At 46.4% G+C, this 25766-nt stretch overlaps 1 protein-coding gene across 3 annotated transcripts in view; it reads left to right on the forward strand.

Annotated features, from left to right (window-relative positions):
* The window catches only part of SBK1 (SH3 domain binding kinase 1), a 138648-nt gene that overhangs the window by 107641 nt on the left and 5241 nt on the right, over positions 1 to 25766 (forward strand). For all 3 annotated transcript variants that reach the window (XM_063934775.1, XM_063934777.1, XM_063934776.1), the window contains exons 2-3: positions 20456 to 20658; positions 24621 to 24823. In XM_063934775.1, the coding sequence (XP_063790845.1) occupies positions 20456 to 20658; positions 24621 to 24823 (406 nt within the window). The remainder of the gene's footprint in view (positions 1 to 20455; positions 20659 to 24620; positions 24824 to 25766) is intronic.

A 25766-nucleotide genomic window follows, 5' to 3' on the forward strand; every position in this document is an offset into this window, starting at 1 on the left:
TTTCTTATACAGGGCAGGCATCTTGTTTTTTTCATTTATAGGGTTAATCCCGCTGTTAGGTGATATATGAAATATCTATTCAGGTGTACGCGGTTCAGGAACCTGACACCTTACAGACAATGAGGCCCAGGGAAGAAATTTAATAGGCTTCCTTTTCCCCGGCCTTCCAGCCCTGCAGGGTGGGACCAGAGGACTGCCTGTACTCAGAATCTGTATATCAAAGAGACACTGGAGACCAATTGTACATTAACTCCCCACACGCCACTACATAGAGAGCTGTCTGCACAGTTCATTCACCATGCAGTGACACAATGACCGGATTGGACAAGCTGGAAGATATATACCAGTGCAGCCTTTGTGCATTATCACTGACACGTGTATTTTATTTCATTTAAGTCATTTAAAACAACCTAATGCATTGAGTACACTTATGAGTGTTCTTACGGATTAATATGAACCAGTAAAATTTGTATATTTTAAGTAAGTCCTTCTTTTATAATGCTGTAAACCAAACTACCAACCTTGGCTTGTACCGACAATGAATTAAATCAATTCACAAAAACAACCCCCACCAAAAAAAATGGAACGTTCCATATATGAATGAGAGCTGTGCCAAATCCAGGTACGTTAGTGTGGATAGCACTAATGAAGGAGCGGGAGGTCGTTTAAAGAGCAACATATGTCAATATGTAATACACAAGGATTACTAGTTCATATTGAACTCAATCCCTCTAGCATTTGACCCACCCATCCCAGCTGCCACACTTGATGCTGTGAGTGACTGGGATAGAACTGGAGGTGATACTTCAAGGGAATGGGGAGAGCCGTGCATGGAAACAACTTCTTCGAAATAAATGGGCAACTTTACTGATCCTCATCCTTCAGTCATTGAATGGGGAAAATTTTATAAAACCTTATAAAGAGGTGTTGCACGTAGCAGCATATCACATACTAGGTGTCATTTATCAAATCATAGCTAGAATCTGATAGCACGGCCGTAACAAGGGGGGGTTAAGGGGGCATGCGCTCCTGGGTGCAGGATTTGAGGGGATGCCAAGGCGCTACAGAGGAGCAGGATTTTTTGGTTTTTTTTCACCTGCAGTGCTGTGCTGCTCCAGTGAGACAGCAGACAGCTACCGGGGCAATGTCTCTGACCCACCTGTCTGCCCGCAGCTGGCTCCGTCGATGTGCGGGTGAGCGCCAGTACCTGGGATCTCTCCTATTCCGGCAACTTTCTTAAACTCTCTTCTTTGCCATGCAGTGCTGCGAATAGCGTGCTGTGCACCGTACAAGCTGTAGAAGTGTACTGTGCTCCCAGTTAGCATTATCAACCTCCGCTTTTCCTCCCAGATGGGGGATTTGGTGTAGCTTATAGGGGGTGTAGTGTAGTGATGTAGTGTACCATATAGATAATGTAGTGTAGTAATGTATTGCAGTATATAGGGGCATGTAGTGCACTGATGTGGTGTAGTATATAAGGTGATGTAGTGTAGCATATATGGTATGTAGTGCAGTGATGTTGTAGGGGATGTAGTATAGTCATGTAGTGCAGTGGATAGGGGAATGTAGTGCAGTAAAGAAGTGTTATGATATAGTTCAATGTACGGGGACACACAGAGGAGCATGTAGTTGAATACTTGAACACGCTGCTGGCGAGGCATGTGACACATAGGGCATTTGAGGCACATGGGGAAAATTGACCAATAGTATCCCCTTTAAAAAAAAAAAAAAATGTTTTTGACAATAAGATTACTTTAGTCTATCAGGGTATTTATTTATTATTATTTTTTGGGGCGGGGGGTTGAGGGGTTTGGAAGCCAATTTACTTCCTTGCCACAGGTGACGAAAATCCTGGTTTTGGCCCTGCTGGTAGGTTGCTAGGCAACACCTTCGCTTGGCCTCTTTAGAAGGCTTAATAAATTGTCCTCTGGTTTTATCTGTGGTGAAGGATGGTGATACTTGATGGTTTTATCCGTGGCGAAGGAGGATGGTGATACTTTGATGGTTTTATCCGTGGCGAAGGAGGATGGTGATACTTTGATGGTTTTATCCGTGGCAAAGGAGGATGGTGATACTTTGATGGTTTTATCCGTGGCGAAAGAGGATGGTGATACTTGATGGTTTTATCCGTGGCGAAGGAGGATGGTGATACTTTGATGGTTTTATCCGTGGCGAAGGAGGATGGTGATACTTTGATGGTTTTATCTGTGGCGAAGGAGGATGGTGATACTTTGATGGTTTTATCCGTGGTGAAGGAGGTTGGTGATGCTTTGATGGTTTTATCCGTGGCGAAGGAGGATGGTGATACTTTGATGGTTTTATCCGTGGCGAAGGAGGATGGTGATACTTTGATGGTTTTATCCGTGGCGAAGGAGGATGGTGATACTTTGATGGTTTTATCCGTGGTGAAGGAGGTTGGTGATGCTTTGATGGTTTTATCCGTGGCGAAGGAGGATGGTGATACTTTGATGGTTTTATCCGTGGCGAAGGAGGATGGTGATACTTTGATGGTTTTATCCGTGGCGAAGGAGGATGGTGATACTTTGATGGTTTTATCCGTGGCGAAGGAGGATGGTGATACTTTGATGGTTTTATCCGTGGCGAAGGAGGATGGTGATACTTTGATGGTTTTATCCGTGGCGAAGGAGGTTGGTGATACTTTGATGGTTTTATCCGTGGCGAAGGAGGTTGGTGATACTTTGATAGTTTTATCCGTGGCGAAGGAGGATGGTGATACTTTGATGGTTTTATCCGTGGCGAAGGAGGATGGTGATACTTTGATGGTTTTATCCGTGGCGAAGGAGGATGGTGATACTTTGATGGTTTTATCCGTGGCGAAGGAGGTTGGTGATGCTTTGACACACAACCTATAAGATTGCTGGATGTCATAAGAAGACTTCTATGAATTTAACATATTAGGGACAAGTCTTCCTTTCATGCTGTCAAACTCAGCATCTTTTAATTGACCCCCAATTTCAAACAATGCTGGCAAAAAGGGGAAAAAATGTTGCAACCCACATATATTACAGCAGGGAAGGGTGGTGTGTGTGTGTGTGTGTGTGGGGGGAGGGGGGGGGGCACTCATACATCGTAACAACATTTACAAAATTCAGAGTGACAACCCAGTGCAGGGTCTTACCTTCTAACCTATATGTTTGACAGTCTCCATGCTCCTCTCTGCCTTGTCAGCTAGTACATTTGGTGGATCAATCCCAAAGCAAGGAATAGTAGTGAACTGTCAAATATACTGGTTGTCATGGCACAGCCGAGCTTGGAAACGGTCAAGTGTGCAGGGCAGGAGCGAGGACCCAACGCCGGATCTTCACATCAATGTCGATTTTCTATATTGTAGCGGTTTCATTATTGCATTACATACTTGCCTACTTCTGAAGAAAAGCATTTCAGGGAGAATATGACAGTAACACATATCAGTGTGGACGTGTACTGCTACATCCGAGAGACGCATCATAAACATGACTGACATCCAAATGTAAATGAGCGCCAAAGCAGATAGCAAGATCTACTTGTTGATGAAAATACACTGATAATTCTCAGGTCTTGCTCATGTATTGTGTTTTCGAAATGGTTCCATATACTGTAAGTGGGCATGAGAAACATTGGCCCAGATTTATCAAGCCTTGGAAAGTGATAAATGACACGGTGATAAAGTACCAACCAATCAGCTCCTAACTGCCATGCTACAGGCTGTGTTTGAAAAATGACAGTTAGGAGCTGATTGGTTGGTACTTTATCACCGTGCAATTTATCACTCTCCAAGGCTTGATAAATCTGGGCCATTATTTGAAAATGCATGGCAGCATAGGGTTCATTGTGCTTTACAACCAATGCAGGGAAATGGCATTGAAGCTCCCATTTGAATATAGATCTCTCTGATTTCTTTTGTTTTTTTTGTTCCCTGAAATTATAACAGCTACATAATGGGGCTAAGGTGCAATCAGGGAGATTGCTAGACTCTTCAGGGAGTCAGGGAGATTGCTACTTTTCAGGGGGTATTCACGGAGCGATCGCTGCTTAAAATCTAATCAATCTGACTAGATTGCTTAGATTTTAAGCAGTTATCTCTCCGTATGTACCCCTCACAGCGATAGCGATGCGCAGCCCCGCGCATCGCTATCGCTGGTGCTAGATTGGCCAATCTAGCGGGTCGCTCACTTCACCCGCTGGGTGAAATGAGCGCCCCCCGCACGCTCAGCACACATCGCGGTGTGCTGAGTGGGGGGAGAGATGTGTGCTGAGCGGTTCGCTCAGCACACATCTCTCCCGTATCGGCCGGTGAGTACTGTCCTTAACAATGAGGGAGAGTTGTCAAGTATGTTACATTATACTGTGAGATGTTTCCCATGGGGATTGTATTTCATCACTAAAACTGACTGCGAGTGATTAAATATCCAGTGTGCACCAGATACTTAGGACAATATGCCCTCGCTACAGTATCTGATATGCTTAGTTGGTTACCCCAGCACATATGGAGGTGCACACCAAATCTCTGGTCATGGATAATATACTCGCAAACTACAAGTACGCCGAAGTGTGCAGGGAGGGCGAAAATCTGAAGAGGTGCACTGTGCAAAACTAACAGAGGTTGCATCATTGTGGGCAGGTTTCGCTGCCATGGTGTGTGCGCCATTCAGGTGGTTCTTTTAGGAGCGTGGAATCATGGGACGGATGGTGGTCCAGTGCATATGAAGAGAAGGTCACTCCCTGTCACTGGCGCTGATGACCCCTTCTCCTGCAGTCACTAGATCCGATTCCCACATGGCAAAAGAGTGCGGAGACCTAGGGACTTATTTCACAAAATGTCCCAGTTACTGTAACTATTATTTATTATAGCCACATACAGAAATAAGAAATGATTTACAGGATGTATTACCAATATGTTCAGCTGGGACATAGCCTATGGTAAGAGTCTGTACCAGAAAACAGAGGCCCTCATTCCGAGTTGTTCGCTCGCTAGCTACTTTTAGAAGAAATGCAAACGCTAGGCCGCCGCCCTCTGGGAGTGTATCTTAGCATAGCAGAATTGCTAACGAAAGATTAGCAATTCTGCTATTAAGTATTTCCTTGCAGTTTCTGAGTAGCTCCAGACCTACTCCTAGATTGCGATCACCCCAGTCCGTTTAGTTCCTGGTTTGACGTCACAAACACGCCCAGCGTCCGGCCAGCCACTCCCCCGTTTCTCTAGCCACTCCTGCGTTTTCTGCTGGCACGCCTGCGTTTTTTAGCACACTCCCTGAAAACAGCCAGTTTCCACCCAGAAACACCCACTTCCTGTCAATCACACTACGATCAGCAGAACGATTGAAAAGCTTAGTTCGCCCATGAGTAAAATAGCATAGTTTTGTGTAAAATTGCTTAGCGCGTGCGCCCTGCTGTGCATACGCATGCGCAGAACTTCCGGATTTTAGCCTATTAGCAATTCTGCTAAAAATAGCAGCGAGCGAACAACTCGGAATGACCACCAGAAAACAGTAGTGATAGCTTTCTGATAACACCACGCTGCCAGTTTCAGACCTGGCAAATGGGCAGGCACAGCCATTATCTTTGTAAGTGGGGAGGAGAGGATCTCCAGTCTACTGGGAAGGGATCAAAAGATCCCTCTCTCTTTGGCCCAGCACTCAGATTAAGAAGATTCCAGCTAACGCCATCTAGAGATGACGTTAGCTGACGGAGGCAAGTTCAGAAAAGCTTTGCTTTTTGTAGCTTCTTAAATACTGTAGCCCCATATCGCTGTTTCCCTAGAGAACTACAGAAACGGGGGGTAGGTAGTGAAAATGTAGTAAGTGATTAAGGGGTCTATTTACTAAGCCTTGGATGGAGATAAAGTCGCTGTATATAAAGTACCAGCCAATCACCTCCTAACTGACATTTTTCAAACACAGCCTCTGACATGGCAGTTAGGAGCCGACTGGCTGGTACTTTATCTCCAGCGACTTTATCTCCATCCAAGGCTTAGTAAATAGACCCCTTAGATATCTGTTATATCTCTAATATTATTGTGTGTTTTTTTTTTGTAAATAGCAATGGTTTTTAACTGTGCCATAAATTATGGCTTTATAGACTGAAATAAATAGGGACTCTAATCTCTATTCTACTAGGTTCATGGTGAAGCAAAACTCAAGTCCTTTTGCAAAGCGAAAAGGCTGCCGTTACCCAGTACCCATTAATGGTGGATAGGGGAAGCCACAGAGGCTTTGTAAAGTCAGCGCGCACACAACAGGAACTCCATGCTGGTAGCGTTTCATCTCATCTATAATAGTGATCACATGAATAGTGAACAGTCTCAGCTGTGTAAAAAGTCACTTCTGGGAGTTTGGCCCATGCAGCCATCTTTCATTCAGCTTGATCACTGAGCAGTACTGTATTTGTTGTATGGCTAAATTCGGTTGTAATCGATAAAAGTTTACAGATATAAGTAATTGCTAGAAACTGACAGACATCAGAGACATTTACCTAAATGATATTAAAGAAAAGAAACAGAATTTCTCACAACTTTTACATGTTCATAGAGAGTGTTAATGTCATTTCTATAATTATTTTGTTAAGCCCAAAATGTGAGAAATGACATCCAATTTCCGTAACAGATGGGGAAGTGTTGTTAAAGAGAAAACACAGCTCCAGTCAGCCATTATATGTTTCATTCACCAACTTTAAAAGGCAGCGGAGGGGTTTATGTGAGCGAAACTGCAGTGACCATGGGTAACTTAACAATGGAATAATTCCCAAACTTCCAGTCGGGTCATAGAAGGCACGCTGCCTCCACACTGTCGGTTCAGCCACAAAGTGGTGTGAGCTGGAGGTGTCAGAACAGAATGTGGGGTCTATTCATGAAGCAGTGAAAAGTGTGGAGAAGTTACCCATGGCAACCAATCAGCATTGAAGTAACATTTATACTTTGCATACTATAAAATTATACAGAGCAGCTGATTGGTTGCCATGGTCAACTTTTCCACTGGCTCACTTCTCCACAGTTTTCACTGCTTTATGACTAGACCTGAGTCTTACTAAACACAGTAAACCAGTAGCATCAATCTATACTCTGTCTGTCTACCTTATTATACCAGTATTTTATATTACTCTCTCCACAGCAGTCCACGCTCAGGGGTAAATTTACTAAGATAAGAGTTTTATTTGAGATGGGATGTTGCCCATAGCAACCAGTCAGATTCTACTTCTTATTTATATAGCACCTCTTTGAAGATAATACCTGAAATCTGAGTGGTTGCTATGGGCAACATCCCAATAGAACTCCCATCTTAGTAAATTAAACTCCCATCTTAGTATATAGAACTCCCATCTTAGTAAATTTACCCATTAGAGTGCCATCCCTCAGTATTCAGAGACTCTCTAAAGATCATTTGGCATTGGATGCATTTGGATGTATATACAGAAAACAAAAATAAGTGTTCTTGCATAGGTATATTAAATCGGACATAAGGTAGAGATATGGTTTGACAGTGGGGGTAATTCTGAGTTGATCGCAGCAGCAAGTTTGTTAGCAATTGGGCAAAATCATGTGCACTGCAGGGGGGGCAAAAGAGAGCTAGATTTGGGTGGGTTATTTTGTTTCTATGCAGGATAAATACTGGCTGCTTTATTTTTACACTGCAATTTAGATTTCAGTTTGAATACACCCCACCCAAATCTAACTCTCTCTGCACATGTTATATCTGCCCCCCCCCCCTCCCCTGCAGTGCACATGGGGCCTAATAAGTTAGATTTGGGTGAGGTGTATTCAAACTGAAATCTAAATTGCAGTGTAAAAATAAAGCAGCCAGTATTTACCCTGCACAGAAACGAAATAACCCACCCAAATCTAACTCTCTCTGCACATGTTATATCTGTCCCCCCTGCAGTGCTCATGGTTTTGCCCAACTGCTAACAAATTTGCTGCTGCGATCAACTAAGAATTAGGCCCAGTGTTAACAGCATTACCCTATTTGCGTACATTGGGGGTCATTCCGAGTTGTTAGCTCGTTGCCGATTTTCGCAACGGAGCGATTAAGGCAAAAATGTGCATGCGCATGGTTCGCAGTGCGCATACGGTTAGTATTTTAACACAAAACTTAGTAGATTTACTCACGTCCGAACAAAGATTTTTCATCGTTGAAGTGATCGGAGTGTGATTGACAGGAAGTGGGTGTTTCTGGGCGGAAACTGGCCGTTTTTTGGGAGTGTGCGGAAAAACGCAGGCGAGTCAGGGAAAAACGCGGGAGTGTCTGGAGAAACGGGGGAGTGGCTGGCCGAACGCTGGGTGTGTGTGTGACGTCAAACCAGGAACGAAACGGGCTGAGCTGATCGCAATCTGTGAGTAGGTCTGGATCTACTCAGAAACTGCTAAGAATTTTCTATTCGCAATTCTGCTAATCTTTCGTTCGCAATTCTGCTAAGCTAAGATACACTATCAGTAGGCGGCGGCTTAGCGTGTGCAATGCTGCTAAAAGCAGCTAGCGAGCGAACAACTCGGAATCACCCCCATTATATTAATGTCATGAAAGGTCATAGTGTGTTTTCACAGTTATTAATAAATGCAAGAGGCACAATTTCCATGTAAAATATAAATACAAACTCAACACAATTATTATTTTTCCCTTTAAAGACGATCTTGAAGTATTCTATCCTACAGTAGTTCAAATGGGAATGTCAGCTGGGTGGTGCAGCCAGGATTTGATAAGAAGTAATATAGCTGTCACTCTAATTATTCAAGTTCTATCAATTGGAGGGGTCAATACTCAATACACAAACAGCCAGGTGCTGCTATATAGTGCTAGACAAGTAATTGCATCACTGCTATCCAGGACTCGCAAAGGATGTGCCTCCTACAAGCAGGGCTGGACTGGCCCACATAGGTACAGGCATGGCCAGAATAAAGGGGGGCGCAGAGGATACTGTATCCCAGTCCCCCCTCTATCAGGGACCCCCCTGGCTGGAGCACACAAGCACACTGACATCTCTAGCCCTCCCTCTTGTGCAGCAGCAGACAGACAGAATTCAAGCAGGACAAAATGCAGTGCAGACAGAGACACAGGAGTATCAGGTTTCATGAACTACCGTCAGAGCAGAGGCGGAACTACCGGCAGTGCAGGCAGTGCACTGCACTGGGGCCCGCCTCTGTCCAGGGGCCCAAGCATGTAATGAGTCAAACTGACTCATTACATGCCGCTGTGCGCTGCAGGCAACCGCTGCCCGCAGCGCACAGCCGCCCGGAGATAGGAGCTGAGCAGCGGTACAGACGGGGGAAGGAGGAGGGAGCCGGAGGACGGAGCCGCAGCAGCGCTTTGTTACTGGTGGAGGCGCTGCTGCTGCTGCTCCTCTGCTTCCCTATAGGCTGTCTTCCGAGAACAGCCTATAGGGAAGCAGAGGGGCAGCAGCAGCAGCGCCTCCACCAGTAACAAAGCGCTGCTGCGGCTCCGTCCTCCGGCTCCCTCCTCCTCATTCTCTACTGCCCGGGAATCGTCGTCTGACGCAGCTGCACCGAGGAGCCTGAGGGTAAGTATAATTCTTCTTTCTTTCTTTCTTTCTTTCTTTCTTTCTTTCTTTCTTTCTTTCTTTCTTTCTTTCTTTCTTTCTTTCTTTCTTTCTTTCTTTCTTTCTTTCTTTCTTTCTTTCTTTCTTTCTTTCTTTCTTTCTTTCTTTCTTTCTTCTTTCTTTCTTGTGCCTGCCTGCCGCAATGTGTAAAAAGGGGGGACTACCTGCCGCAATGTGTAAAAAGGGGGGACTGCCTGCCGCACTGTGTAAAAAGGGGGGACTGCCTGCCGCAATGTGTAAAAAGGGGGGACTACCTGCCGCAATGTGTAAAAAGGGGGGACTGCCTGCCGCAATGTGTAAAAAGGGGGGACTACCTGCCGCAATGTGTAAAAAGGGGGGACTGCCTGCCGCAATGTGTAAAAAGGGGGGACTGCCTGCCGCAATGTGTAAAAAGGGGGGACTACCTGCCGCAATGTGTAAAAAGGGGGGACTGCCTGCCACTATGTGTAAAAAGGGGAATCTGCCTGCCGTAATGTGTAAAAATGGGGACGCTGTCTGCCGTAATGTGTAACAAGGGCACGCTGTCTGCCGTAATGTGTAAAAAGGGCACGCTGTCTGCCGTAATGTGTAACAAGGGCACGCGGTCTGCCGTTATGTGTAAAAAGGGGTAATCTGCCCGACGCTATGTGTAAAAATGGGGAATCTGCCTGCCGTAATGTGTAAAAAAGGGGGGCTGCCTGACGCTATGTGTAAAAATGGGGAATCTGCCTGCTGCTATGTGTAAAAAGGAGGAATCTGCCTGCCGTAATGTGTAAAAATGGGGACGCTGTCTGCCGTAATGTGTAACAAGGGCACGCTGTCTGCCGTAATGTGTAACAAGGGCACGCTGTCTACCGTAATGTGTAAAAAGGGCACGCTGTCTGCCGTAATGTGTAACAAGGGCACGCGGTCTGCCGTTATGTGTAAAAAGGGCACGCTGTCTGCCGTTATGTGTAAAAAGGGCACGCTGTCTGCTGTAATGTGTAAAAAGAGGAATCTGTTCGCTGTAAGGTGTAAAAGGGTCTCTACCTGGTGTAGTGGTGCTACTGTGCGGCGTAATTTGAATAATGGAGACTACTGTGTTGGTATTATTTTGTGGCCACACCCCTTCCCCACGAAGCCACGCCACTATGTATTTTTGCGCGCGCCTACGGCGCGCACTGCCCCCGGGGTGGACTTGGATGGGGGGGGGGCCCCAAAGCATTTTGTCGCACCTGGGCCCACCGCTTGCTTGTTCCGCCACTGCGTCAGAGCTTTGCGACCAGAGGAGAGATAGGAGGGGATACACAGCTGTTAGTGACTCAGGGATCCCAGCTTCTCCTCCCCGCTTGGGTTTCTGTGTCCTGTGTAATCTGTTATCTAATGAGAGCACTCAGGTCTAGGGAGAAAGACAGACGCACGCACGCACGCACGCACGCACACACACACACACACACACACACACACACACACACACACACTCCTCCTGAGTCGTGTCCCAGTGTGTAAGTAGTACAGGGACTGCTCCTATTCCTGCAAGTGACATGATAAATTATACATTTTATTTTTGTATGTGTATTTTATTTAAATTGTATTTGTTCCACTACTAGAAAACATTATACAATAGTTGTCTCTCAATTATGTGGAGCTATAAACAGTGCCCAGGCATAATGAAACTATTTGTTTAAATCTAATATACATCATTGGTTTAAATTTAATATACACAATCCATACATCCCAACATGACCCATTCTAGGAGGGAGAAAAATAGGATTTTAATTACCTACCGGTAAATTCCTTTTCTCGTAGTATATAGAGGATTCTGGGGCCTATTTAGTACCATGGGGTATAGACGGATCCACTAGGAGCCATGGGCACTTTAAAAATTTGATAGTGTGGGCTGGCTCCTCCCTCTATGCCCCTCCTACCAGACTCAGTCTAGGAAACTGTGCCTGAGGAGACGGACATACTTCGAGAGAAGGATAGATAAGGATAGTGGTGAGATTTCGAACCAGCACACACAACAAGAGGAAAGACAAGCTAACCAAACTTGAAACAGGAACAGCAACGGCTGAACCAACATTACTTAACCAAGTAACAGTGCAGGACGAAGGAATAACAGGGCGGGCGCCCAGTATCCTCTATGGACTACGAGAAAAGGATTTACCGGTAGGTAATTAAAATCCTATTTTCTCTTATGTCTTAGAGGATACTGGGGTTCATTTAGTACCATGGGGATGTACCAAAGCTCCCAAACCGGGTGGGAGAGTGCTGAGGTTCCTGCAGAACTGATTGACCAAACTGAAGGTCCTCAGAGGCCAAAGTATCGAACTTGTAGAACTTAGCAAACGTGTTCGAACCTGACCAAGTAGCTGCTCAGCAGAACTGTAAAGCCGAGACACCCCAGGCAGCCGCCCACGAAGAACCCACCGACCTAGTAGAGTGGGCCTGTACAGAGTTTGGACATAAACTTGCCGTGGAATAATAGTCTGCTTTGAAGCAGGACACCCAATCTTATGGGGATCATAAAGAACAAACAGCGAGTCCATCTTTCTGTGACGAGCCGTTCTTTTCACATACACCTTCAAAGCCCTCACAACATCCAAAGACTTTGAAGTAGTAGAAGTGTCGGTGACAACCGGGACCACAATAGGTTTGTTGATGTGAAACGCAGACACCACCTTAGGAAAATATTGCTGACGAGTTCTGAGTTCAGCTCTGTCCTCATGTAAAATTAAATAGGGACTTTTGTGAGATAAAGCCCCCAGCTCCAACACACGTCTTGCTGAAGACAAGGCCAACAGTGTGACGTTCTTCCACGTAAGATATTTTACATCCACCTCCTGTAACGGCTCAAACCAGTCCGATTGGAGGAAATGCAGCACCACATCGAGATCCCAAGGTGCCTTGGGAGGCATAAAGGGAGGTTGGATGCGCAGAACACCTTTCAAGAACGTCTGGACCTCAGGGAGAGAAGCCAATTGTTTCAGAAAGAAAATGGACAAGGCCGAAATCTGGACTTTTATGGAGCCCAGACAGAGGCCCACATCCACTCCTGCTTGTAGAAAAAGCAGGAACCCTCCTAGATGGAATTCCACCGCAGAAAATTTTCTGCTCTCACACCAAGAGACGTATTTCTTCCAAATACGATGGTAATGCTTAGACGTTACCCCCTTCCTGGCTTGTATCATAGTCAGGATAACTTTGTTAGGGATCCCTCTCCTGGCTAGAATCAGCCGTTCAACTTCCATGCTGTCAAACGTAGCCGCGGTAAGTCCTGATAGACTTGCAGAAGATCCTCGCAAAGAGGTAGAGGCCACAGATCTTCGAGGAGCATCTCCAGAAGGTCCGCGTACCAGGCCCTTCGTGGCCAGTCTGGAGCAATTAGAATTGCTTGAACCTTTTCCCTATTTATTCTCTTTAGAATTCTTGGGATCAGAGGAAGTGGAGGAAACATGTACACCATCTGATAGACTCATGGAGTTGTCTGGGCATCTACCGCCATCGCCCGTGGGTCTCTCGACCTGGAACTATACCGCCTGAGCTTCTTGTTGAGACGAGAGGCCATCATGTCGTTCTGTTGATGTCAAGCAACTGAACACTTCCGGGTGAAGGCCCCACTCCCCCCGGGTGCAGGTCGTGTCTGCTGAGGAAGTCTGCTTCCCAGTTGTCTACTCCCGGAATAAAGACCGCTGATAACGCCACAGCATTTCTCTCTGCCCAGAGGAGAATTCTTGACACCTCTGACATTGCTGCTCTGCTTTTCGTTCCGCCCTGTCGGTTTATGTACGTTACTGCCGTCACATTGTCCGACTGGAACTGAATAGCCCGATCTTGAAGAAGATGTGAGGCCGGCAGAAGGGCGTTGTATATGGCCCTAAGTTCCAGAATGTGGACGACTTCCTGACTGGACCATCTTCCTTGAAACTGCACCCCCTGAGTGACTGCTCCCCAACTTCTGAGGTTTGCGTCTGTGGTTAGCAGAATCCAGTTCTGAATTCCGAACCTCCGACCTTTGACGAGGTGAGAAGTCTATAGCCACCACAGAAGGGAGATCCTGGCTTTTGGCGACAGACAGATCCTCTGGTGCATGTGAAGATGCGATCTGGACCATTTGTCCAACAGATCGAGCTGGAAGGGTATTCCGTATAGAAGAGCCTCGTAAGAGGCCACCATTTCCCCCAGAAGGCGAATGCATAGATGAACCGATATCTGGGTTAGCTTCAGGACATCCTGAACCCATCGACTGAATTACTAAGGCCTTTTCCAGTGGAAGGAACACCTTCTGCGACTCCATATCCACTATCATTCCCAGGAATGGGAGCCTCTGTGTTGGCTCTAGGTGAGTTTTCGAAAGGTTTAGAATCCACCCATGATCCTGGAAAAGTTTGGTTGAGAGAGCAATGCTGTCCAGCAACCCTTCCCTGGACGGTGCTTTTATCAGGAGATGGTCCAGGTACGGAATTATGTTCACTCCCTGTTTGCGGAGTAGAAGCATCATCTCTGCCATCACTTTGGTGAACACCTTCGGTGCCGTGGAGAGGCCAAATGGCAGGGCCTGAAACTGGTAGCGACAGTCCTGCAATGCAAACCGTAGATAAGCCTGATGAGGTGGCCAGATCGGAATGTGAACACCTCCTTGATATCCAGAGGCACTAGGAATTCCCCCTCCTCCAGACCTGAGATCACCGCTCTCAGAGACTCCATCCTGAATTTGGATACTCGTAAGTACGGGTTCAACGACTTGAATTTCAAAATTGGTCTTACCGAACTGTCCGGTTTTGGTACTACAAACAAGTTGGAATAGTACTGGTAGTGACAGTTATGCAGTGCAAACCGTAGATAAGCCTGATGAGGCGGCCAGATCGGATATCCAGGGACACTAGGAATTCCCCTTCCTCCAGGCCTCCATCTTGAACCTGAACACTCTTAAGTACGGGTTCAAAGACTTTTGATTCAGAATTGGTCGTACCGAACAGTCCGGTTTCGTTACTACAAACAAGTTGGAATAGTATCCCTTGTTTAGCTGATGAGGTGGAACTGGAACAATGACGTGAGTCTTTACCAGTTTTTGGATGGCATGTTGTAAAGTTATACTTGCCTCTTGTGAAACTGGCAAGCCTGATTTGAAGAATCTGTGAGGTGGGAGCTCTTAGAACTCCAGTCTGTAGCCCTGGGAAATAAGATTTATGACCCAGGGATCCTGGCACGAATTTGACCAGATTTGACTGAAGAATTGTAGGCATGCTCCCACCTGACAGCCTTCCAGGCATTGCGGTCCACCGTCATGCTGAAGTCTTTGAGGAAGCAGAGCCTGAGTTCTGTTCCTGAGTACCTGCTGTTGCTGGTTTGCGTGGTTTACCTCTTGCGCCGCTGGAGGACATAGAAGCACTTCTGGATTTGCCCTTGAACTTGGCCGTCCGAAAGGACTGTAACTTAGAAACTGAATAAGTCTTCTTGGTTGGGGGGGGCTGCGGAAGGAAAACTGTGGAGATCCATTTGTCTAATTCATCTCCGAACAAGGCCTCTCCTGTGAATGGTAGGCCTTCCATGCCTTTCCTGGAATCCGCGTCAGCAGTCCACTGGCGTAGCCACAAGCCCCTGCGTGCCGACACTGCCATAGCGGTGGTGCGTGCGAGTCCTGTATATGCTGCAGGAGTAAGACAACATCCCCCCTAGATAAGGAATCTAAACAGTTAATTACTGTGTAGGTTACATGACCATTTAGCAATGGCTTTAGTGATCCACGCACATGCAATAGTGGGTCTTTGGGCCACCCCAGTAGCTGTGTACAATGATTTGAGTGTAGTCTCAATTTTATGATCAACCGTGTCTTTCAGGGAGGCTGCACCAGGAACAGGCAATGCAATTTTACGTGACAGCCTAGAGACTGATGCGTCCACTATCGGTGGATTTTCCTATCCTCCAGAGGAAAAGGAAAAGATAAGAGCAACCTTTTAGGGATCTGAAACTTCTTATCAAGATTAACCCATGGTTCTTCAAACAGGGTATTCAATTCCTTTGACACAGGAAAAGTGACTGAGGACCTATTTTTTACATTAAAATAAGGTTCCTCACACTCCTCTGACACCTTATCAGGAATATGCAGAACATCTCTGATAGCCTCTATAAGAGCCTCTATTCCCTGTGACAGAGCTGCACCCCCCTCCCCTCTGAGTCCACCTCCCATGTCTGACCTGTCAGCGTCAGAGTCAGACTGCAGGATATAGGCCAGAGATCGCTTTGCGGACAAATGGGAAGGGTTTGAGACGCCGTCTTGGGGACTGAGTCTCTGCTCATAAACTCATCCACAGTTTGTTTTAAGTATGGCGTCTCTTTCTCATTACGGGACAATTTTGTAGAAAGAGTTGAGATCATTCCCTTAAGAGAATTAACCCATTCCAGTTCAGCCCCGCTGGCCTGTGAACCCTGAGTACCGAGTAGTGAGCCCCCTGGTGAAGAGGAACACTCTTCAGTTCAAGAAACACACTCTTTGCCTGACGTAATGTAAATGTGACAGCACCCACACACACGCACACACACACACATAGGAAAGGTTAAGCACAATTAACCCACAAAGAGCCCTTCAGGGAGACACAGAGTAATTTGGAGCCAGCCCCCACCGTGCCTTTATCGCGAATGCCAAGCTTAGCCGGGTCGCAGACTAAGTACCCTGATAGGGGATTTAGTACACTACTAATCGCTCCCCCCCTGCAATGACCCCCTGGTACTGCTGAGGTAATCTGGAGTCACACTGGAGGAGCTGCGCGTTCCTGTCCTGTCAGCGTTTGTGTCCACTGCAGAGGGAAAATGGCGCTGGTGAGCTCCTGGATCCTCTCATAGTGAAGCCCCACCCCTTCAATGGCGCGCGGTCTTCCCGCTTTTTTTATACTGGCTGAGGAATCTGGTGCTTAAAATGGAGAGAACCGTTTTAAGGCTGTGGTGCCAATATGGGTACCGTGTACAGTGCACTGGGACGCAGTTGTGTACTGTGTCCGGATACGCATTCCGCCCCATTTAGAAAGCTGTGCGTCTCCGTACCCTTGTGCCGCCATAATGACGCTAGCTCAGTACTCACCACTCTTCATTCTTCTGGCTCTGTTAGGGGTGGCGGCGTGCTGCGGGAATGTACGCTCGCCGTGGTGGGGCTTGCGAATAGTTCCCTCAGTAGCTCAGTGTCCTGTCAGTGGGATATGGGACCATTAACCCTTCAAGAGGTTGGGCCGTCCCCCCCCCCCCCCCCCCCCAAGTCCCACGAAGCAGGCAGGCTGGTGCCAACCAGCCCTGCCTGAAAATAACAAACATTTGAAATAAATGCAGAAAACTTTTCAGGAGCTTCCATAAGCGTGACCGGCTCCTCCGGGCACATTTTCTAAACTGAGTCTGGTGGGAGGGGCATAGAGGGAGGAGCCAGCCAACACTACCAAATTCTTCAAGTGCCCATGGTTCCTAGTGGACCCGTCTATACCCCATGGTGCTAATGGAACTCCAGTATCCTCTAGGACATAAGAGAAATGTTCTGTACCTGGAGTTCCCTCTTAATTTATGATTGCAATCATCTGTGTTGAAATATCTTTGTTATCAAATAAATAGTTCAACACAGGTGACACCAATTATATATTAAGAGGGAAGCCCAGGTAGAGAGCATTTTGTCTTCTTGGAATGGGTCACGTTGGGAGGTATGCACAATCTAATATACCCCTCACCCCTTCCCCTGGCCACCCCTTAACTTAAGTGCCCCAGACACCACCCCCCCCCCCTCCAGTCTTCATCTATCCCTGGGTACAGGGGAAATCCACGATGGGCCCCACTACATTCTTTAATGTAAGGTTCCAGACTGTGCACATATATTATACATTGTTACTCTATTATTGGGTCAATTACATGGTGTCTGATGGTTGGCAAGGTCTCTGTGGGAGGCTTGGCATACTACCCTGTGGTAACTGGCAACACCCGTAAGTATGGGCTATTATGACTGCATTCCCAGAAGAGCCATTCATGCTCCAGTCCGACACTGCCTACAAGGTGGACTGGAGATGTATTGCCCACATTACCCCCAGTGTTGGAGAGATTTTGGTGAACTAGGCTCCTATTTACACGTCTGAAGGACATGTCCCAAGATTGCCTCCGTTTGGTAATCTTCATCATTTTGAGCTCTCTATACATGTCTCCAATTGTAAAGCACAATGGAATTTGCTGCGCTATATAAGAAATACATAATTAATAAATGTCTCAATGTTTAATATTCTAAGCTGCTCATACGCTGACATGTTCTACCTTAATTGACTGATGTCCTATATGTTATTTTTTACTTGCCACAACTGTTAAGGTTTGGCTGGCAGCACGGTGGGGCAGTGGTGAGCTTTGCTGCTTCACAATACTAGGGTTATGGGTCAGATTATTACCATGGCCCTATCTGTGTGGAGTTTGAATGTTCTCCCTGTTCTTGTGTGGGTTTGTCCAGGTACTCCAGTTTCCACCCACATGCCATAAGTGTATATGCAGTGGCAGTGACAGGGGTGAGGGTCAGGGCGCAGATTACCTAAGCCCGTAACCACACCTCCTGCAGTGCCACGATCAATACAACCAATTATTCGTCCCATCATAGTAATGTTTGCAATGTGGGTGTGGCATGATGTAAAGGGGAGCTCTTATGTTGGCAGAGTTCAGTGAAGGCATGCCAACGAAACTACAGGCTATGCAAGATGGACCTAAACGTAGATACTCATGTTCCCAGGCTTAGTGAAGGCTGGGGCAAGTATACAATGATGATTGATGATGATGATGATGATGATGATGATTATGAGTAGCAAACCAGGCAGACACACATAGCGGGCAGACACAGAACCATCTTAACAGCAGTGTAGACCCCTGCGCAAAGCAATGCATTGGGGCTCCTACCCATCCTACAGCGGTAGGGGTGGGGGGTGCTATCAGTGGCAGCTTTGATGTCCCGCAGGGGGTAGGGGGTGTTATTTCTTCCACTCAGCATGTAGGACCTGGAACAATAATTTCTGGTAATTACTCCTTTACTGCACAGATTGTGGGAGATGAGATGGGAGGGAGAACACTAAACTGTAAAAGGGGGCATTGGGCTGAATGAAGGGGCCCCGGTAAATGGCTTCCAGTGTGGTAGGGAAGGGGTGGATAGTGGAGTGGGCTTAATATTCATTTTCCGGTGGGAGGGCAGCTTGTGTGACTGTATGTATCTCCAGTTCCTGGAAATAGATTTTTTTAGCTTTCAGTTGGATAAAAAAAACTAGAGAGTCCCACCTTTCAGATGGTGCTGGTGATTTGGGGATCAGAGCTCAGGAGCCAGAGCAATCCATCAATGAAAATATAAAACTGCATACCAGGCGTGTGAAGCTGGAGCAGGGGCCAGCTGCTGGATGGCTGATATCTATGGTTCTGGGCATAGTAGAGACAAGCTGCCAGTGTCCACCGAAAGGGGAGCGTCCCAGCTATTGCAGTATCCCCTCAGAAAAACTCTTAGTCAGACACAAGCCAAGATATCTGGCTGGGAAGAGCAATTAATAGGCTCGGATGGGGGCCACTGCTTTGAAGTCGGATATCTCTGGTTCCTCAGGGCCGATTTTCAAAAATCTGGTACCCCTGGAAAAGGGGGACCCTCAGCTATTAGCCTAGGGATCTTTTACTCCAGGGGCCCTTGGGCAATTGCCCATTGAGCCCATACAAAAAGACGGCCCTTCGCAAGATGCACATACGGGTAAATGTACACATCGTATTCTGTGCATGCAATGCAGGAGCACATATGGCCGAACTTGCATTCAACTCATGTGGCTCACAACAGGCCAGCCCATCCCATCTCTATGCTTGGGTGGTGCCATCTTATATGTTCTACAAGATGGTTATTATGCCTGGGTTCCCTACACATAGTCCAGTTTCGTCCCACACTCTAAAAGCATAATGGTAGGTTATACAGCTTCTGACTAAACAAATGAGCCCATGGAGGAAATGTAACAGTCTGCCAAATGCAGACATCAGCGCAATTCCCGTGAGACCGTCCATTTCAAAAAATTTTAAGCATCAATAATTTAAAAGGTAAAGCTAGTTTGGTATTTTAATTTATTGCCTTGTTAATAGGGTGGCCAATCCCGGTCCATTTTTTCAATCCTGGGTACCGAGATTGAAAAATGGTCAATCCCGGGGTTTCCCGGGATTGGCTTATCTCTATGTGCCTGCCCCTCTTGCCCCGCCCCGCACCGATCCTCCCGCCCCACACACATAACTCACCATAGTACGGGGGCGTGAGAATCATCCTTTACTCTCAGCGGGGGTCAGTGGCGAGTGGCAGACAGTGCAGGGGGAGCCAGGGGGAGGGAGCCGGGCAGCGTCTGAGCGTCCTAAGGACGCTCAATGCTGATCCTTTAATCCCCGGGATTGGCTCTTCCAATCCCGGGTTTGAATCCCAGCCAAATTTTGGCCTAAATCCCGGAATCCAGCCGATCCCGGGATTGGCCACCCTACTATTTAAACAAATGGGCAGACTCGCTGTAATTGCGCTGATACCTGCATCTGGCAGACTGTTACATTTTCCCCTAGTGTGCATGTCGTAAGGAATATAGATTGTAAGCTCCTTTGGAACAGAGACTGGTATGAATGTAATTGTAAGATGCTTTGGGACTGAGACTGCGAAGTGATATGCATGACCCTGATATCCTCTTATGCGAGTGACAACGCTAAGGTACCTTGCCACATGTGAAGTGCGACCATGACGTGGGCGCAGTTTACCAATAATTCGCTCAACATTGTAAATATCGGCATTGCAGACATCTCTGAATCAGCACTGACATGTTGGTGAAGGGCACCTAAACTTCGTCTCAAGTATTACTTAATAATTTAATAATACATGCAAGATTGTAAATACATAATATTTACTGGGCTTCTTTCTACCTGTTCTGGTTATAACAAAGTACTCTCTCTCCTGCAGTGTGAGTATGAGTGCTGGGTCGGTGGATCAGGAACCGTCTCGGAAGCTTGGCTGCTGTGGTGTACCGGTGATCACGGAAGACATGCAGGCACTCGCCATCCGCAGCCTGTCCGGGAGCGAGGTGCAGAAGCACTATGAGCTGATTCGGGAACTGGGAAAGGGAACATATGGACGGGTGGAGCTGGTATCCCACAAGAGCACAGGTAATATTGGGAGCATGTAATGGAATATATAATGGACGGGCACATAGTAATCTTGTATATAGCACAAATAATGGAGGTTATTATTATTACTGCTATTAGGTGAGGCTGTTGTACACTAGTTGCTTGGAGAGCTTGGAGGGAAAGGGGAGACGATAGGTGGAATGGTATGAGCAAGATACGAGAGGTCAAGAGGGGTTTCATAATAACGGGAAGACCATGGCATGCTTGAAGGATGAAGGAAAGGTGGCAGAAGATTGAGATAACTTGCATGCTTCAGGTGGGGAAGGATAAGTGAAGGTCAGAGGGAATGGAATCAAGGGTGAAATGGAGGTGGGGAGGGGACAAGAAAGGCATGGACCTGCCCCAGAGACCTGGGTAAAGGAGGGCAAGATTGGCAATCCTGGTATTTGGGAGGATAGGGAGGAAGGCCCCCACATTCAATCTTTCCCAAAATCAAGTTATATGCATCTAAAAAAAATATCCAAAATACGACCATACCTTACACAAGACACTGCGAAAACTCGAACCCATGCTCTCATTATCTCCCGCATCGATTATTGCAATCGTCTTCTTACTGGTCTTACCAAAGGAGACTCTAAATGCAGCTGTGAGGCTGATCTTCCTCGCTAGACGTTTATCGTCTGCAGACCTACTATGTCAGACCCTCCATTGGTTACCTGTATTCTACCGTCTTCAATATAAATACCTTTACTCTCACGCAAGGTTATTTTCCAAACTACACCAACATACATCTCTTCGCTTATCTCAAAATATCTCCCAACCCGGCCCCCTTGCTCTTTACAAGATCTGTGTCTCTCAACCACACTAATTTTCTCTTCCATTCACGATTACAGGACTTTCCTAGGACTGCACCCACTCCGTGGAATGCCCTCCATACACAATTAGACTCTCCTCTAGTCTCCAAACCTTCAATCATTCCCTGAAAACTCACCTCTTCAGACAGCTTATCAAATTCCGGAACCACCCACATAACCTTAATAAACTTTCCTATTCAATTACGTCCCCACTGTACAGTCCACACATATCCTCATCCTCACAGATTTTCTCTTTCTTCACTCTCCTAACCTCCTGACCCCTGGCCAACATTGTTGTGTGAACATATCATACAGCCCTCCAAGAAAGTTTGCAATCTGGTGGAGCATTATGCAATAGATAACATCTATCCTTGTGTATCAATGCCTATTTCTAGGGGCATAGCAAGAACTTTGAGGTCCCCATAGCAACATTTTGAAGGGCCCCTGTACCAAAACTTCTAGAGAGGGCTGCCAGTACACATTATGCAATTCAGTACTCCTAATTCACATTACTATATACAGTGTCCCCAGTTTATATTATGCCACAGTAAAGTGCCCCCAGTTTATATTATGCGACACTATAGTGCCTCCACTTCATATTGTGTCACATTACAGTGTCCCAGTTCATATTACTGTATGTAACATTATAATGTACTCCAGATCATTTTATACCACAGTACAAGGAGCAGGTCCAGGGGTGTAACTAGATATATTGTAGGCCAAAAGGCAAAAGTTTGTAAGAGCCCTTATGTACCACCGGAAGGTAGAAAATGTATACAACACATGTAACTTTGACAAGGAAGGTGGGCCCCTCTCGGCTCTGGGCCCCATAGCAGCTGCACTCCCTGCATCTATGGTAGCTACGACCTTGCCTATTTCCCTATAGACTGTAAGCTTGTGAGCAGGGCCCTTCCTACCTCAATGATTGTTATTACTCAGTTTTGTCTTATCACGGGCGCTGCGCTGCGATCAGGTTAAATCTCTGCAAAACTGCACATGCATATGCACATACGGGTACAAACTAGAGGATCGTGCTGGGCGATGGATTTTACGAAGAATCCATTCGCACAGCCGATAGTAAGGAGATTGACAGGAAGAGGGCGTTTGTGGTTATCAACTGACCGTTTTCTGGGAGTGTTTGGAAAAATGCAGGCGTGTCCAGGCGTTTGCAGGGCGGGCGTCTGACATCAATTCCGGGACCAAAAAGACTGAAGTGATCGCAGCGGCTGAGTAAGTCCAGAGCTACTGAGAAACTGCAAAAAAAACTGTTTTGTGCCGTCGGCTGCAAAAGCGTTCACACACTTGCAAAGCGAAAATACACTCCCCCATAGGTGGCGACTATCTGATCGCAGCACTGCAAAAAGTTGCTAGCAAGCGATCAACTCGGAATGAGGGCGTCTGTTGTTTCCAATTGTATTGTATACTGGAGTAAAACTAGGCTATAGCAGATTGGTTCTGTCATCCCAATAGTCATGCCAGATTATTTTATCTAAGTACAGTTGCTACCAGTGCCGAGTTGGTCCTGGACGTCCTTACAAAATATTCATGCAAAGTAAAGTATATTCCCTAGATGGCAGCTTCCACAAGCCTTGCAAATATTCAGATATATGTAAAAATGGGATGTAGTTACTATTCCAGCGGTCGCGATCCTGGCGGTCAGAATACCACCAAGAATGCCGACAGCTGCGCCAGTCCACGACACCCACAGCTGAACCAGTCCACAACACATATAGAGTGGGAATAGAACCTGTGGCAAGCGTAGCGAGCCCACAAGGGGCTTTCTAGTGCTCGCCCCACTGCCAGCATTCTGGCAGCCGGGATTCCATACCCAACCCGTACAAATAAGTAGCAGGGCAATGTTCTCAGTTTACAATGTGAGATGCACACAATTCATATTTTGAAAGATTACGCAAAATACAGAATCAAATCCAAATGTGCATATTAGCACGATGAATCCTAAATGTTAGAATCATCTGTAATGTTAGTTTTAAGAAGTGGGAACTCTGCGTCCCACGCAAAAAATGTGAAAGGATTCAGTCACTCCTGTCGCTGTGATGTCACTGCGTCCTACTGCACTGTGGCATAATGATGGTTAAATGCACAAGCACACACAAGGAAAATGTAGCCTACTTAGTGATACAGAATATAAACATGGTAAAGGTCGACAGTCATTTGGTCGACAGGGTCAAAAGGTCAACATGAAAGAGGCTGACACAAAAAAGTTGATTTAAAAAAATATATATTTTGTATTTTCAAACATATTTCACCCAAATTTGTGAAAGTCATCCCCTCGCGGGCTCGCTTAGCTCGCCATGCTTTGGGCTCGATGTCTTGGCTCACTCCACAAGGTTACTAAAGGTAATAGTTTGTGACATGGATAGTAAATGCAGCAAAAGTTGAAAAACATGAAAAAAAACTTACAAATATGTGTTGACCATAGATGTGTCGACTCTTTTCATGTTGACCTTTTGACCCTGTCCACCTTTTGACTGTTGACCCTATGGTGTGGAACTGACTGTTGACCTTATAACTGCCTAGCTATCAACCACCTCCCTTTTTTCCAATCTTATAAGATATTTACATTGCAGAAAAGTCATCTAAAAAATGCAGCCCTACTTCCCTATGGGATCGGTATGGGATCCTGGCAGTTTGTATTCCAGCGGTCAGGAGACCGACACCGGGAACCTGACAGCCAGAATCCCGGCAGCGAGCGCAGCGTGTCCCCTATGGGACTCTTTGCTCTTACCACGCTTCGGGCTCGGTGGCCATCTTCAGTCGCCACACTATTATATTCCACCTCGGGTGGTGGCGTGGACCACCACCCTAGTGGGATTCTGACCACCGGCATTTCCCCAGCTGTCGGGATTCCGGCGTTGGGTTCCTGACCGCCGGGATCCTGACAGCCGGTAATTAAACCGCATACCTGGGCTACCCTTTAGGAAATCAGTTCCCCCACAAAAGAGGACCCACTATGCAGAGCATAGTCGAGCCTAGTACCAGCCACCACATAACACACCTGCTTTATTCCAGTGAAGCAGCAAATTCCAGAGCGGAGAGTTGTGGTAATTATATCACACACGCACGGGTGTAAAGCAAACTGACAGCAGCCTAAGTGGTACAGATTTGACCTCTGATCTCGCTTTCTAGGTAACAAGATGGCTTTGAAGTTTGTGAACAAAAACAAGACGAAACTGAAGAGCTTCTTGCGGGAGTTCAGCGTGACCAGTGCTCTGTCCTGCAGCCCTTTCATTATCAGAGCTTTTCATGTGCTGTTCCAAACAGAGGAGTGTTATGTATTCGCTCAGGAATACGCTCCCGCCGGGGACCTCTTTGATATTATTCCACCACAGGTGAGATCGATCTGGGGACATCAGATAATATGTCGTCTTCTTTATGTCTGCCTGCATAATTGGATTTGGGAGCAAAGAGAGTTTTGAATAAAAGTAATGATAATGAAGAAGAGCTGTGTATTTGATGTGCACACCACCCTGTGCGTTAACAAAAGACAAAGTTCAAGTACATGACTGTGTTATTGTGTCATGAGTCATTCTACTGAATCCAAAATTGTTCGGTCTCTGGTCTATAGCTTGAGCAGGGCCGGCCCGAGGCCAAATTATTTGGTAAGCGAATAAATACTCTGGCACCTATCTAAGCACCTTTGCACATGCCGAAGGCAATTGAGGAGGCATGGTCTCATTGTAAAAGCCAAGTTGTAGTGCCCCTTACACAATTGCCCACTGTATAAGTGCCCCTTACACATTTGCCCACTGTATAAGTGCCCCTTACACATTTGCCCACTATATAAGTGCCCCTTACACATTTGCCCACTATATAAGTCCCCCTTACACATTTGTCCACTATATAAGTGCCCCTTACACATTTGCCCACTATATAAGTGCCCCTGACACATTTACCCACTATATAAGTGCCCCTGACACATTTGCTCATTGTTGAAGTTCCCCTTACATGTTTTGTCCACTTAAATACTTCCCTCTAATCAAAGTACTGTATTACCTGATATGCCCCCTGTGCCCGGAGACTCGTTAAGCAGCCAGTGGTGTTGGCGCCGCCGCCATGCCCGGCACCGCACTATAGTACTAGAAGAAGAAAAATCTCACCACTCCTAGTAGCCGGACAGTAAGGGCTTCTGGGAGCGGTAGTTTATTTTGCATATACAGTAATGTGAAGAATCTCAAAATAAACTACAGCTCCCAGCAGCCCTTGCTGTCTGGAAGCAAGGGATTCTGGGAGCAGTAGTTTATTTTATTTTTCTTCACATTACTGTAGAGGGGT

Source organism: Pseudophryne corroboree, chromosome 7 (genome assembly GCF_028390025.1).
Source record: "Pseudophryne corroboree isolate aPseCor3 chromosome 7, aPseCor3.hap2, whole genome shotgun sequence".
Taxonomy (NCBI): Eukaryota; Metazoa; Chordata; class Amphibia; order Anura; family Myobatrachidae; genus Pseudophryne; species Pseudophryne corroboree.